At 39.3% G+C, this 16,252-nt stretch overlaps 1 protein-coding gene across 1 annotated transcript in view; it reads left to right on the top strand.

Annotated features, from left to right (window-relative positions):
• Positions 1-10,851: 10,851 nt before the first annotated feature.
• The window catches only part of LOC143283915 (ran GTPase-activating protein 1-like), an 85,307-nt gene continuing 79,906 nt past the window's right edge, over positions 10,852-16,252 (top strand). The window contains exon 1 of the mRNA XM_076590337.1: positions 10,852-11,054. Within this exon, the coding sequence (XP_076446452.1) occupies positions 10,940-11,054 (115 nt within the window). The 5' untranslated portion in view covers positions 10,852-10,939. The remainder of the gene's footprint in view (positions 11,055-16,252) is intronic.

Raw genomic sequence — 16,252 nt, 5'->3', positions numbered from 1 at the left:
TTTTTGAAATAAGATTTATGATTCACTGTATTCAAATGAGAGGAACTAATATTGACATGTGTTGGATTTTCCTCACACTATGGGCTTATTTCTAATGAACGTGCAGATATCTTGCAAAACTTGGAGCTAAAAACGCTTCAGATGCAATTGAACTTCCTCACGTTTATCATCATCTGAAATGTGTGATATCGTTGAAAGAAATATACTAAATACCTTTCTGTCTTTTGAAGTTAACACTTCTGCCTTACCAAATGCTAAAAGAACTGGCAGGGCTGTTGAAAGCATGGCATTTAGGTTATTACAAAATGCTCCAAAAACAAAATATTGTGAAAATATTGAATACATTTGCTGGAGTCATTTAACAGTACAGCACGTTTAACCTGTTGTCTAGAAATGAAACCATGCATTTTTACCTCCAGAAATTACTGAACACGTGTTATCAGTTTCAAATGTGGAGTGATGGCCTAGAGGTAACGTGTCCACCTCGGAAGCGAGAGAATCTGAGCACACTGGTTCGAATCACGGCTCAGCCGCCGATATTTTCTTCCCCTCCACTAGACCTTGAGTGGTGGTCTGGACGCTAGTCATTCGGATGAGACGACAAACCGAGGTCCCGTGTGCAGCATGCACTTAGCGCACATGAAAGAACCCACGGCAACAAAAGGGTTGTTCCTGGCAAAATTCTGTAGAAAAATCCACTTCAATAGGAAAAACAAATAAAACTGCACACAGGAAAAAATACAAAAACGTGGGTGGCGCTGTAGTGTAGCGACACGCACTCCCTGGGGAGAGCAGCCCGAATTTCACACTGAGAAATCTGTTGTGATAAAATGAAATACAAATACAACTACAAATAGTTTCTTTTTTGGAAAAAGTTATGTATTTGAAAATGTTCTTTATTAAAGTTAGCTGCTTATGTGTTGAAATGTCCAGTTGGTTGTTTATTGTAGGTCCTCACATCATCCTCTTTTCAAATGATAATCCCTAGAGGTATTGCGTACAATATTTGATTATTGATTAATTTTCTGTCTTAATCCCACTTCTCCCCATTCCCCCTCTCACACAGACCCGTCCAATATTATGTTTTTCTTTCTCCAATTACTGACACTCACCCTCTCCATTTTACATTTTTTACTCTATGCCACATTCTGTTTTCTCTCTCTCTTCCTTTCTTAGTGCAAGCTTCCTCATGCATGGAAAGGAAAATAACGGTATGAAATCATGCTCACAAACAAGATTGGTTTGACAAAGAATGTGGAGAAGGTAAAGCAATTACAAAACGTTCACTCAGACAATATAGAAATAGCGGTTTTAATAAAGAGGTAGATGACTACCTCTTAAAGCAACAAGAATTTAAACAATTGTTAAAATCAAAATCCGCCATGTATAAAAGTGATATGAAAAATAAGATTATTGATAGTATTGATGACTCAGATACATTTTGAGCTACCATTAAGTCAACCTCATCTAGGAAAAGTGTCAATGGAAACATCTCAAAGGAAGAACAGATAAAGTACTTTGCTACAGTATTTGATACCATAAACACCATGGATCAAAACAAAGAAATTATCCATGATGGATGTGATCATAATGACGAATTCAATTTGCAGTTGAACGGGGATATTCAGATTGATTAAGTCTTTGTATCTATCAACCATTTAAAACATAATAAAGCTGGTGGCTCTGATACTTTGATTTCTGAGGTATTTATTTATTCTGAAAGTACTGCAGCACCATTTCTTGTACGTTTATTTAACCAAGCCTTTAGCACTGGGCAATACCCAGCGTCTTGGTCAGAAGTAATTATTCAACCAATTTACAAGAAAGGTAAAAGAGATGACCCAAATAACTATTGTGGGATTTCCCTTTTAAATGTAGATAGTAAGCTGTACAGGTAAATACTTAACAAGCATCTAATCACATGGATTGAAGAAAATGAAACTATAGGAGAAGAACAAGCGGGTTTTAGGAAGATCACTCTACAATAGATCACATCTTTACACTCTTTGCAGTCATTCAGAAATACTTAGCGCAAAATAAGAAACGTTATATTGCCTTCATCGATTTCAAGAAAGCATTCGACTTTGTATCACACAGTAAACTTTGGCCAATACTTTTGAAACATGGCTTTAGTGGGAGAATATCCTGTGCAATTCAAAGCATGTACCAAACGGTAAAAATCGGAGTCAGAAGTGGGGACGGGTTGGCACTGTCAGATTTTCTTTTTTGTCAATAAGAACTCAAACAAGGGGAAACAACCAGCCCATTACTGTTCTCCTTATTTATTAACGAGCTAACCACTGACATTATTAGTAATGGTAAACATGGAGCTCAGCTTTACCCAAATTTTTATGACTTGTTTATATTGCTATTTGCTGACAACGTAGAATTGATATCATTCACTCCAGTTGGATTACAGCATCAGCTGACTTTGCTAGTGTGACGGGGTGGTAAGGTGGTGTTAGAGAAGGTGAAGACAGGTAGAAGGTGTTAGCAGAAGCTGCAGCCAGGCAAGGTAGACTCGGGAAGGCAGTGCATTGTTTTCTTCTTTTATTCTTTCATTCTTCCAGGCCAGGAGAGTTCTCTGTTTGTCTGGCACTCACTCACTCATATTCTGTTCCGCCGAACTGCAAAGCCAGCGCCGCGAAGCGACTCACGAAACCAGCCCTCCGCGAGCCTTGAGGGGCCAAGCTTGTGCTTGTTTGACCAAATTTAGCGGCTTCTGACTTTCGGCTCGGGGAACTAACATAGACATATTATATATCACACAAAACTACAAAAGACGAGCATTTTCTTAAGCTAAACCATTTTCTACAAAAATAATGTAGTTAAAAACTGTAAACAGAAAGAGTCACTGAATGAACGAGCTTTTAACGAGTTCATATATCATTTTTGTACATTACAACAATTGATACGTGGCGACATGTAATATAATTGCAACAATTAAGTGACTGAACATCCTGAATTTCCAACTATATAAAAATCATCTATAGAATCTGCTTCTAGAGTAAATGTTTTTTTATGTAAAAATTCCAGAGAAAACTCAACGGACAGCTCCCGTGTCGGCACTGCTTGGCGGTGCTTTTGGCACTTGTGATCGACAATGAAATACTTCGTTTAAACCAACTACAACACTGCTATACATGTATGATACGAATCAGATTGATAACAGAAATGCAAACATTTGCAAGACACGCTATAAAAATGTCTAGGTATTGTAAAAACGTATTTTGCTCAAATCGGCACTGACGAATTCCAATGGCTTAAAGAAGAGATAGTTTTGTGGGGCCGAAATGCCGTCAGACATTTCGTACCATCGCATGCCTATAACTTAGGTGTACACGGAAAGCAGTACACGAGAAGAAGCTTAATCATTTACATTTTAATGCACATTCTAAATTCCACGGCAACTATATCGATTTATAGAAAACGAAGGTATTTTGTATGCTTCAACTGAGTGGATTTCGAAGATCGCGCCAAAACTCATTCACATAAATATTAGTTTAAGAGAGTTATAGGCTACCTGGCCAAATGATATCATTACAGTTGAGAAGTATGATCTTTCTGAAGTCCAATAACATAAAAACTATAATCTCATCTATAAGGAAGTGTTTATAATTTAACAAATTGATGAAAATCATCAGACGGTTCCCTGTAAAGGGAGATAACTTGTGACCGATTTACAACTTCCTTGGTAACCTTCGGCGAGTCACAAAAGTCGTCTGCTAAGCTGGCCCAACGAAGATTGTAGCCAAGCCGGCTACACCAGCAAAGAATGCAGATTCTCTTAATCTCACAGTTAATTCGAACATTGTTATTTTTAGGTAGGATGGGTACATTGCTAGTTGAGAAAGATGGTTTCACAAAGGCACAGAGTTAAGAATTGTTAATGCTTACAATTACCTAGGAATTTTGCTCAGCACTCGGCTTTCATTCTCTTTCTCTCTTAACAAACATATAACCAAAGCAAAAGCTGGAATTCTTCAGATATTTAGAATCATGTGGATACTTGGTGATGTAACTCCATTGCTTATCTTCAAATTATTTGATACACAAATAAAACCCGTGCTTTTATACGGGTCAGAGGTTTGTTGCTTGCTAAACGACTTACGCATTGATAAGGCACATTTATTTGCATTAAAAAAAACTTATTAATGTATCCCCAAAAACGCCAAACGACATGGTACAAGGTGAAACGGGCAGGAAAAAACTATGGACAGATGCAAAAGTGAATGCAATTTGATATTGGTTACGTCTTACCAGAATGGAAAATAGTAGACTTCCTATGAAATCCTGTAACATACTTCTTGATATTCATGAAAATGGTAAAGAATGCTGGGTCACAAATGTCCAGAGACATTTAACAATTTATGGATTTGGGTTTGTTTGGCTAAATCAAGGGGTACAAGAGATTAACTGCTTTTACGTGAATAAAAAGAACGTATATCTGACTGTTGGTTACAAGGGTGGAATGAAAGGATCAAGGAATGGAAAAGATATTCTGTGTACACATTGTTCAATACTGAGTTATCTTTAGAACCTTACTTTGAATGTATCAAAAATATAAAACTTCGAGACACATTCATTCGATTCAGGCTTCGCATATCTGGCATAAAAACACATAAATTACGTTTTTCTTATAACTCTGGGGTAGATTTATCGTGTCCTTTGTGTGAATGCCACTTAGAAAATGAAACGCATTTTCTGTCGTTGTGTACAGCAACCGATGATTTAAGATAGAAATATTTCAAAAGAAAATGTGGAGAAACTTAAAGTACATCCCATAGCGTTTTTGTGTGATGTTAAACATTAAAACAGCTTAGCAAAATTTATTTACCATAGCTTAAGACTGCGAAGGGAGACTCGGAGAAACTGATCTCACAGACTAAGGTTTCATCTCGAAAATCAAATCTTAGCATGCATGAACGCCATTCGATTTATGTTGCCACTGTTTCATTGATTCGTTGATGGAACTGTATATGTGAATCGTTTTTGAAGATAGTTAAATTGACAAATGGTGCATGAACATCCTCTCTGTCTCTCTCTCTCTCTCTCTCTGACTACGAAATCGGGTCGATGGCCTCGAGTTACTTAAATATGAACCTCATCAGTAGACCACGAAGATTGTGCGTATACATGCCAATAGATATTGTTTTGTATTCGTTATAAAGTGCAGAATAATGTTGTGAAAAGCGTGAATGTGTAGGAGGGAGGTAGGGAGGAAGCGTTTTTTCCACTTGGTGATATGAGCATGTTGCTCAAGTCGTTAAACTATTTTAATCTTGAATCTGTGATTCACAGCACACACACACACACACACACACACACACAAACGCTCCGTCATCATATTGAACATGTGTTTATGATTGTAGCCGTGTACTGAACCTAGTGGTTCTATTTGGGTACGGTACAAAAGAACTAACTAAATGATGATTTACTGAATTAAATGATAGACAAGAATTCCCGCGCACAGGCCAGGAACATATAGAGGCCAGTCACAAATGGGTTTTTCTATTGTTTTATTTACAATAGTTATAAGAACATAAGAAAAGAAGACAAATAATGAGAGAAGAATAGAAGAAGATATAAGAAGAGGAGACAGTGCCTGGAAAGACACAAACAAATGTCATTAGCACAACATGTTGGCACAAGTGAATAGTAAAGCACATGTATACATATTACATGGAAAGGCTACCAGTTGGTAATGCAGATGTGTGAAGACCAAACACTGACATCAAATGACATTTCTAATACATTTAAATAGTGCAGTTAAACTGATTGAAGCTATGCTGATTTAGTTAAAGTACACCGACAGTATAGATTAGGTAAAGCTCATACTGTGTCAAAGTGACTCAAATGAATCAGTTTATCATGTAGCAATATACTGGAGTAAGCTGTATAGGAGAGGGCATGATAACTAAATTACAATTAACAGACTGATACATATCAGGTGGTTTTAACCAATAACTGATATTAATTCAACACTATCTTGTAACCATGACAGAATACTACACACATCTTAGAGTACTGAGAATCAGTGAAATACTGTAACCTTCATCAGTGACAGCATATGAGAAAGAACGCGTCATATGCATTTACTAGAATATTCTCGAACAAACTGTCAGTGTCCAGAGACGTCATTGACTGTGACGTTAAGAAGGATCAAATGGAACACTGCTCTAAGCATATGACGACATGGCAGTTATTTAGATCAATCATAGCCGAGCTGTGACTAACATGTCAAAGCAATAACTGAACAAAGCAATAACTGAACATACTCATATGAACACAAGTACTGTGTCGAACAATACAATTTACAAATCAACACATTCTACACAACTAGTACTGACAGCGATATGAAGCCAGATGTCCACTGTTGTGGGAACACACACAACACACACTCGCACACTGCTTGCGACGCAGCAAGAGAGAAAGCGCGGCTCTGGTCAGATGACTGACCAGGTATGAAGTGACCACTCATCACTCACTGTGCCAATTTATGCAAGTTAAGCGAACTACAAAGACAATCACGTGTGCTGCGAAGCAGATCGGCTCAAAGCAGGCCAAATCCGACAACAACTGTATTTCTTACAAGTGTTCATTGACAGATCTCTAAATGGTTCCTGAACCGATTTACGTCAGATAAGTTGCAAAAGAAAGAGCTCCACACCTACTTTCTAATGAGTATAAGATGAAGTGTTGACTATTTAAGATGAATTTATAATCTTAATTTAAGTCACCTGAACAGGGTCAGTTTTAACCAGCTCTTTGCTGTGTAGCCGGGTTGGCTACGATCTTCGTTGGGCCAGCTTAGCAGACGATTTTTGTGACTCGCCGAAGGTTACCAAGGAAGTTGTAAATTGGTCACAAGTTATCTCCCTTTACAGGGAACCGTCTGATGATTTTCATCAATTTGTTAAATTATAAACACTTCCTTATAGATGAGATTATAGTTTTGTGTTATGGAACTTCAGAACGATCATACTTCTCAACTGTAATGATATCATTTGGCCAGAAAGCCTATAACTTTTTTAAACTAATATTTATGTGAATGAGTTTTGGCGCAATCTTCGAAATCCACTCAGTTGAAACATACAAAATACCTTCGTTTTCTATAAATCGATATAGTTGCCGTGGAATTTAGAATGTGCATTAAAATGTAAATGATTAAGCCTTCTTCTCGTGTACTGCTTTCCGTGTACACCTAAGTTATAGGCATGCGATGGTACGAAATGTCTGACGGCATTTCGGCGCCACAAAACTATCTCTTCTTCAAGCCATTGGAATTCGTCAGTGCCAATTTGAGCAAAATACGTTTTTACAATACCTACACATTTTTATATCGTGTCTTGCAGATGTTTGCATTTCTGTTATCAATCTGATTAGTATCGTGCATGTATAATTGTGTTGTAGTTGGTTTAAACGAAGTATTTCATTGTTGATCACAAGTGCCAAAAGCACCGCCAAGCGGTGCCGACACGGGAGCTATCCGCTGAGTTTTCTCTTGAATTTTTACATAAAAAATCTTTCTCTAGAAGCAGATTTTATAGATGATTTTTATATAGTTGGAAATTCAGGATGTTCAGTTACTTAATTGTTGCAATTATATTACATATTGTGACGTATTAATTGTTGTAATGTACAAAAATGATACATGAACTCGTTAAAAGCTCGTTCATTCAATGACTCTTTTTGTTTAAAGTTTTTAACTACATTAATTTTGTAGAAAATGGTTTAGCTTAAGAAAATGCTCGTCTCTTGTAGTTTTGTGTGATATATAATATGTCTATGTTAGTTCCCTGAGCCGAAAGTCAGAAGCCGCTAAAATTGGTCAAACAAACACAAGCTTGGCCCCTCAAGGCTCGCGGAGGGCCGGTTTCGTGAGTTGCTTCGCGGCGCTGGCTTTGCGGTTCGGCGGAACAGAATATAAGGAGTGAGCGAGTGCCAGACAAAGAGAGAACTCTCCTGGCCTGGAAGAATGAAAGAATAAAAGAAGAAAACCAGCGCACTGCCTTCCCGAGTCTACCTTGCCTGGCTGCAGCTCTCTTCTGCTAACACCTTCTACCTGTCTTCACCTTCTCCAACACCACCTTACCACCCCGTCACAGCTGAAAATTACAAACTGCGTTAAATCAGTTTAACGTAGGCAAACATAAATGGAATAGATTTAAAGATGGAATCGCGACGATTCTGCCAGTACATAATACTTGTAGTTTACTGATCTGACAAAAGAGATATTAATTAAATATGGTGGAGCAGAGACACAGATTCCAGCTCAGCCAATAGTGTACTGTGACACTGGAGCAGTGAGGGGGTTGTCTGGCGAGAAGGACAAAATGACGCAAGCAACTTTGCGTTCAAACCGGGAATGGCGTCACTCATTCTGCACGGGCTGTTGAAGGACAGCTGTTAGTTGCGAAAACGTCGTCTGATGTAGCTCGTCTGATGTAGCTCATGTGTGAAACAGTTTTTGAACCAAGCAGAGCGCTTGGTTACATGATGATAATAATAATGCATGATTCTACATGGAGCGATTTCCAATACAGATGCTGGAAATGACACAATAAAGCAACGAACCCACCGTTATAAGGTGAAGCTGGACGATTTGATCTCCAGTGAGCGTGAAAATCATCTGTCATATTATCTCATTTTTGATACATATAATGGAGTCACCTGATGATTCAAATATAAAGCAATGTTATATCGGTTAGATTTGTTGTTGTTGTTTGTTTGTTTGTTTTATAAAAACCACCAAAGACAGTTCTTGCCTTACTTGCCAGTGGTTTCGACCATCTACAGCTGAAGGAATCGGGGAACACTGAATGTTGACGGATTCAAGTTTGCTGTCAAAGAAACTTGCGCGTGCCCACATTACAATATGTCTCTAGAGAAACAGAAATACGAAGATAAATCTAAACTCACATTCTAAGTTATGTTACCAAATATTACAGACTTAAACTGTACCTGATCTACTTTTTAAGAAATTTTAAACATAGCATCGCCATGTCCAGTCTTTGCAGAACTGAAGTGATCATGATCTCCACAAAGAAAGGGGCAGATACACATGTATGCCTACAGAAAAAATGCAGCAACAGTCCGGCTGCAGAATGTATGTGATTAGTATCATTTTTTCAACAAATATATTGACAGCCTTCAGTCTTTTGCAACAAAAATGATTTTTTATACAATAAAAGACTTTTCAAAACGTAGTTTGTGAGATTCGTTCGTTTATTTATTTATAGTCTGTTCCTCTAAGATGATGATATTAGACTGTGAGATATGTGCTGTAACTCTAATATATTTGTTTATTTCGACGACGAGTGCTTCCATGTTCTTGTCACAAACGGCAAACATTTCCCGAATATGGAAACCGGTATTTTTGTTCCTATTCTTTAGATTGGATCGGGTCAGGCCTATGTACATGCTTGGTATGATTTGTAGACAAGATTCTTTTCAAAGTCTGTGACTCGTGGTGTAATCACACATCACACGGTCCGGGTACCTTAAAAATTCAGTCATTTCAAATGGTTTCGTCTTAGTAATGTCCTCGTCCCACTCAACTACATTTGATTTTCGTACAAGATTTTTTTTAAATCTTCTGATATTTGGGTAAATTTCTTGTACAATGTATTATTTTTCTTCCACTCTCAGCCTCCGTTCTCCCACCCCCCACCCCTCATCAGTTCAGAGAGAGAAGGACAAAGAGAGACATTGAGCGCACATTATACTGCATCGTTAGCTGTTGGCTGCAATCGTAGTACACTGATAAACACCAATAAAAATGCCTGAGAGAATGGTAAAAAATAGTAACTACCACAGCTGTAAAAATCGTAATCAATGACAAAAAAATTCAAAGTTCACTGAATGAACTCATGGACATACGTACTGGGTTTAAAAGTCATATAAACCTAGATATATCATTCACTGAAAGCACCTAGAAACTCCCACAGAAAAGAGTGTACAAACCATAATAATGATGACTACCAAAGCGGGAATTCTTTGCATGAGCCCGTTGACTCCACAACAAAGATTTGAGAATCGTGTTCATAATGCACAAGCAATGCAGAGTTTATTGCATTTGTGTGAACAGAATGCAAAAATTGGGAGAACACCAAAATATGATGCATTGAACACTGCACTGTTGTGTGGAAGAAAGCATAAGCAAGTTATGAATGGCACTCAACCCGCGATGCATGAAAAGCAAGTATGTTCTCAGTTGTTCAGTCCCGGCACTGTAATCCGCCGAATGCTGACATGGATTACATGATATTTAACGCAGTGCGTATTTGATCTGCTTGCGTCTACACACGAAGGGGGTTCAGGCACAAGCAAGTCTACACAGATGTTAATCTGGGAGATCGGCCAGTGAATCTCGACACCCCGTTTACCACCGGCCACCCGCCCCGGTCGGCAGGCACCGTTACCGAGATTCAGTTCGAACCCGGTACCCTCAGATTGAAAGTACTGACAACGCTTTAACCACTCGGCTATTGCGCCCGTCATCGACTCATTCGAGAGACTAGACGCTCAGTTTCATCAGTTTTCCAGTCGATCTTGGGAGAAATTGAGAGGGAGAGCGGGGTTCGACTGACTCGGCCACCGCACCCTCACGGACTCTCTGGGTGCTTAATCATTCTGCCAGCTTCCTCCTATTTCAGAGAGAAAGAATGAGGTGTTCACAATTTTATTATAATACATATATATATATATATAAAAAAATTTTTTTTTTTTTTTTTTGGTGGTGGTATACCGTGTTTGGGTTCATTCTGCGCCTCACGCCACTAAATTACGAGCGTGAAATGTCTCTGATTCTTGATCTTTCGTAGTTCTCTTTCCCTGATCGAAAGACCGGAAGTGTGGGAATATTCAGCGCCATTTTCGTAGCGAAGCAACAGGAGAGGCGAGAGTGCATCATTTGAGCAGAACAGTATTTTTCAAAATGTCATCACCAAGTGTTGAAGATGTAACAAAGCAGTTGGCTCAGGCAAAAGTTGACTCACGATACGAACTGAGTTTCAAAGGCAGAGGATGGAAGCTGGACAAAGCGGAAGATGGTGAGAAACTTTTTCATGGTAGACTTAGTACTGACACATGTCCCGAATAGTTTAGTACTGACACATGTCCCGAATAGATTGCAACATCGTAACCCCCCCACCCCCCATCCGCCACCCTTCACAAAAAAAGAAAGAATATGAACGCGCACGCACGCACACACACACACACACACACACACACACACACACACACACACGCAAATCCAACAAGAACAGAAATCGCACAACCCCCAAATTGAGGCTTCTATTCAGTATTGTTGTGTAAGTTGTGAAGAACGCACGTCCTTAAGTGTGCACCGACAGCTGAAATGAAGACTCATCGGTAGTTAAACATCCTTTGTTCACTTCCAAACTGTCTGTCAAAATGCCTGCTAGGGCATGCGTGAGGACACGCGTATGTGTAAAAAAGAGAAAAGCGTAAAATATATTTGTTGCCTTGTTTCTAAAGCTGCTTTTCATCTCACAAAGATTAAAGGAACGATTTTAATTTACAAATTTTACATTAGTACTGTATTGGATTCCAGTATTTTTCTTTTATAAATATGGTCTCCAGTCTGTGGACAATCCACCCAGTGTGTGTGTGTGAACAGGGTTGCCCCCAGTTGATTTTCTGATTTGATATCTTATCTAATGTATGGCATACATAAAAACTTAATAAGACAATAGAAAAAGGATATGAAGCAAAACTGTATTGCGCAGGAGTAAGTTTGTTCAATTAGGGCTGCTTGACAAGTAGTGTCGCCAGGCTGAAGGTCAGAATGATGGGTGTTGTCAGCATGGGCCTTCATCTGAGATTTGTTCTTTTGATCATCACGAGTAATTTTGGAGTGGACAGGTTCATGGGAAGCAAGGGAGGAGGGAAAAGATACGCTTGGTAGTCCAATATTCATTTTGCATCCTCTCAGGGCTTCAAAAGGGGGAACGCTTGGTAGTCCGCTATTCATTTTGTGTCATGTCAGGGCTTCAAAAGGGGAAACATGAGTTGCACTGTGGGATGCTGCACGATACTGATAAAGAAAATGTGGCAATTAGAATTTCCAGTCAGTTCCAGCAGTAGTACATGAGCGAATGTGTTTGTTGATGGTGGACATGAAGCGTTCAGCTTCACCATTTGCTTTAGGCCAGAAGCGATGATTGATTCCAGGTTGAGTGACAAAGACTTTGAATTCTTGGCCCTGGAAAGGTGGACTATTGTCAGTTTTAATGGATTTTGGAATTCATTGTCTAGCAAAGACTGATTTGAGAACAGGAATGACAATTCTTGCTGATGTAGATGAGACTACTTCTGCTTCAGGAAAATGACTATTCATCAGTTATGACCTACTGCAGTCTCCAGTGGGAAATGGTCCGGCAAAGTCTGTTGGTAGTTTTGTCCATGGAGTCTCTGGGGGTTGTGTAGGACAAACTGGTTCATGCTTGGTGGGTCCTGGGTAAGAAGACTGACATGGAATGCCTGATTTCTCAGTGTTTTCAGCCTGTTTATCTATGCCTGGGAACCATACCTTCTCTCTGACTTGTTTGGTTTTCACTACACCCTGATGTCCCTGCTGAGCAATGTTGATCATTTTGTTTTGAAGACTACATGAAATGACTAGTTGATGATCATGGAGAATTAGAACATCAGCAACAGAAAGTTCATCTTTGAACAATTGAAGTGAGCAAAGTTTGACAAATCAGTATCATTTCATTTGCCTGTCTGGACAGCTTTCATCACTTTCTGTAAAATTGAGTCTTCTTGTGGAGCAGTACAAACTTCATCTACAGTCATTGTTTGGGGTTTAGCCATCTTGGAGATGTAGTACACATATTCTTCTGCAGCATTTTCTTTTGTTGGAGATGCATGAGGGTGTCAGCTCATGTAGTCTGTTGGGTTTAGGTCATCACGACCTGGGCGATACTGAAGAGTCATGTTACAGGGCATGAGTCGAAGTCTTCTTCATTCGATTCTTGCTGTTATGGGTTTGGGACTTCTGTTGATTCCCAACAGCGGTATATGATCAGTTGTGATAGAGAACATTGAACCAAAGAAGTATAGGTGAAAACATTATATTCTGTACACGATTGCTAACATTTCTCTATCAGTTTGAGAATACTTTAGCTCAGTTTCAGTGAGTGCGCGACTTGCATAGTATACCACTTTGCCTTCCTGTGTCAGGATTGCTCCTACTCCGACTAGACTGGCGTTGATGATGACTTCAGTTTCCTTGTTTTGATCTAAGTATGAGGTACGTATGAGAGTACAGAGTGGAGTGATGGCCTAGAGGTAACGCGTCTGCCAAGGAAGTGAGAGAATCTGAGCGCGCTGGTTTGAATCACAGCTCAGTCGCTGATATTTTCTCCCCCTCCACTAGACCTTGAGTGGTGGTCTGGACGCTAGTCATTCAGATGAGACGATAAACCGACGTCCCGTGTGCAGCATGCACTTAGTGCATGTAAAAGAACCCAACAAAAGGGTTGTTCCTGGCAGAATTCTGTAGAAAAATCCACTTCGATTGGAAAAACAAATAAAACTGCACGCAGGAAAAAAAACTTTTAAAAAAAAGGAAAAAAGAAAAAAAAGGGATGGCGCTGCAGTACAGCGACACGCTCTCCCTGGGGAGAGCAGCCCGAATTTCACACAGAAATCTGTTGTGATAAAAAGAAATACTTGTGAGCATTTTCTTCTGAGTCTGAAATGCTTAGTGGTTCCACAATGGTAGCATACTGCAGTATGAAATGTGAAACATATTGTGTTATCCCCCAAAATGATCTGATTTCTGGGACCGTCTGTGGTGGGTCGATGTCAGTGATTGCTTGAATCTTGGCTGGATCTTGACTCGTACCTTTTAGTTTTAGTTTTTCTCCAAAAGTATGTCCATAGAATGTGGGCTGGTTCACTGAGAAAATGCATTTCTCTTTGTTGAGCTTTGCAACCTATTTCACTGCAGGGCAGTATCATGTTCAGCCTGATTTTTTTCCATGCACAATGATGTCATCTGACAAGTTCTTTGCGCCAGGAATGTCATTTGATAGTTCAGCTGTAGTGTTCTGGAACATTTCAGCTGCGGCATTGATGTCAAAGATAAGTCTCTTATGAAGTTATAGTGGCGTAGTCCTGCATGCGTTGAGAATGTTGTAATGAATCGACTTTCTTCATTGAGTTCAAGTTGGTGATAGGCATGAGTCATGTCTGAATTGCTGAACACTGTTGCTTCATTGAGGTCATGGATGAGGTCATTAATTGTTGGCGTTACATCATGTCTTTCACGCTTGATGGCCATGTTTGCTTCAGGTATGTCAACACATATGCGTGTACCTTTATTCTTTGGAACTGTAACAATAGGACTGACCCAAGGAGTTGGACTGGAAACTTTCTCTATCACATCAAGTCTTTCAAGTTCTTTTTCTACATCTTTTCTGATGTGGAAGGGTATGCGGCGATATCCTTGGATCACTTGTTGAACAGTTTCATTAACATGGAGTTCAATTTTTACATCCTTGATTTAGCCCATTCCAGGAGTGAATAATTCTGGAAATTCTCCTGGTATGCTTGATGTAGTTACATCTGAAACAAAAGCAAAGTGAAAAAGCCCTAGCTGTTGTGCCATCTCTTTACTGAGTAGATTGTTTGTTGCTACTTAGCTGCTGTGATGAATGACGGAGGAGGAAGTGTGACAATGTTAGTGATTCTTGTAGCCATTGACAGCTTTAAAATGACCAGCCACATCCAGTGGTGTCCTGGATCTATAACCATAGATCTTTGATGACTGACGTTCAAGTGTGGGTCTTGGTGTGAAATATTCATACACAGAATTGTCTATAATATTGACTGACGCACCTTTATCAGTGATGAATGGACAGAAGTATCATTGATGCATATGTTGACCTTGGGAGTCTTTGAAGAAATGTTTCTGTTCATCGTAAAGACACCTTCATCTTAACTTAATGATGCAGGTAAGTCATGACTTTCTTTTGATACATAGTGGAAAGTCGAGTTGCACACCTTTGCAAAATGATTTAATTTTCCACATGCTCTGCATTGCTTTCCTTTTGCTGGACACTCATGCTGGTGTGGTAGATTACCTCCACAATAGTGACAATTTTGTTGCAACCACCATGAAAATTATTTTGACCATGTCTGCTGGAATTGCCTCTTGAAGTGTGTGTGTGTGGGCTGTTGTGATTTTTGGGTTAAGAATTCTGAGAGTGTGCTGAACCAAACTGTTGTGACTTGTGATATGTACCACAAGACACTGAGTAAGCAGTGTTATCTTTTGAGATACTGTGAGCTTTCACTGATTTTTCCATTTCTGACGCTCTCATCTCTGACAGTTTAAGACCGCAAGCTTCTGCTAGTGTTTGTGTCAGTGTCAAATTATCACAAAGAGCACGTCTTTCATCTAAAAGCATTTGCAAAATGTGTATCATCTTCTGTGAAAAAAGTTATAAGATTTTCTGAGTGAAGGTCAAACATGTTCTAATTAGCAGTCATAAATGGGAAGACATGACAGCCACAGTTTCTGCAGAAATGTCAATCAAAAACCATGTGGGTTATGGTGTCCATCCTTAGGGGGCATATTTTTAGTAAATCTCTCGCTTGTTCTTGTAATATTTCAGCTCCAGTTGTCTCCAGTACAGTGTCTGCTTGCTATGCAGCTGGTCATTTTGATATCTTAATTCCGTGAAGGACAAGAAATGAATAATGTTCACTGTGTTCTCAATGAAAGCTTTTTTGGGGGCAGCTGGTAAGAGCCACTTCTTTTCAGTGTTATCATCATAGAGTGGGATTCTAATTCATACCAGAAAAGATACTTGACACATTCTTTTGCAATTTTCAGTTTTGTATTGCATGTCCTGAAAATGTTTCCATCATTGTTGAACTGCATGATTGTATATATGAAGTGCTGTGTGTAATGTAAGTATACACTGGAGAAACAACATCATAGAAAAAAAATTTCTAAGGCAAGCAATGGCTAATTTTTTAGGTTTTTTTTTGGGGGGGGGGGGGGGGGGGGGGGGGGGGCTCAGGTTGTCAGTTGACAACAAAAGGTCGCAAGCTTTGTAGAAATAATTTTTGGTGTCATATACTGTACCATGTCAAACTGATGCAAACTAGGCCTATTGGTTTGCTCTGCTTGGCCAAATTTCGCGCGGCTAACAGTGAAAAGACGGGCCCACCCGCTCTCAGCCAATCAAACGCCTCTAAAAACTATAAGCGC

The sequence above is a fragment of the Babylonia areolata genome, chromosome 7 (assembly GCF_041734735.1).
Source record: "Babylonia areolata isolate BAREFJ2019XMU chromosome 7, ASM4173473v1, whole genome shotgun sequence".
Taxonomy (NCBI): Eukaryota; Metazoa; Mollusca; class Gastropoda; order Neogastropoda; family Buccinidae; genus Babylonia; species Babylonia areolata.
This window is presented reverse-complemented; position numbering and strand designations above follow the sequence as displayed.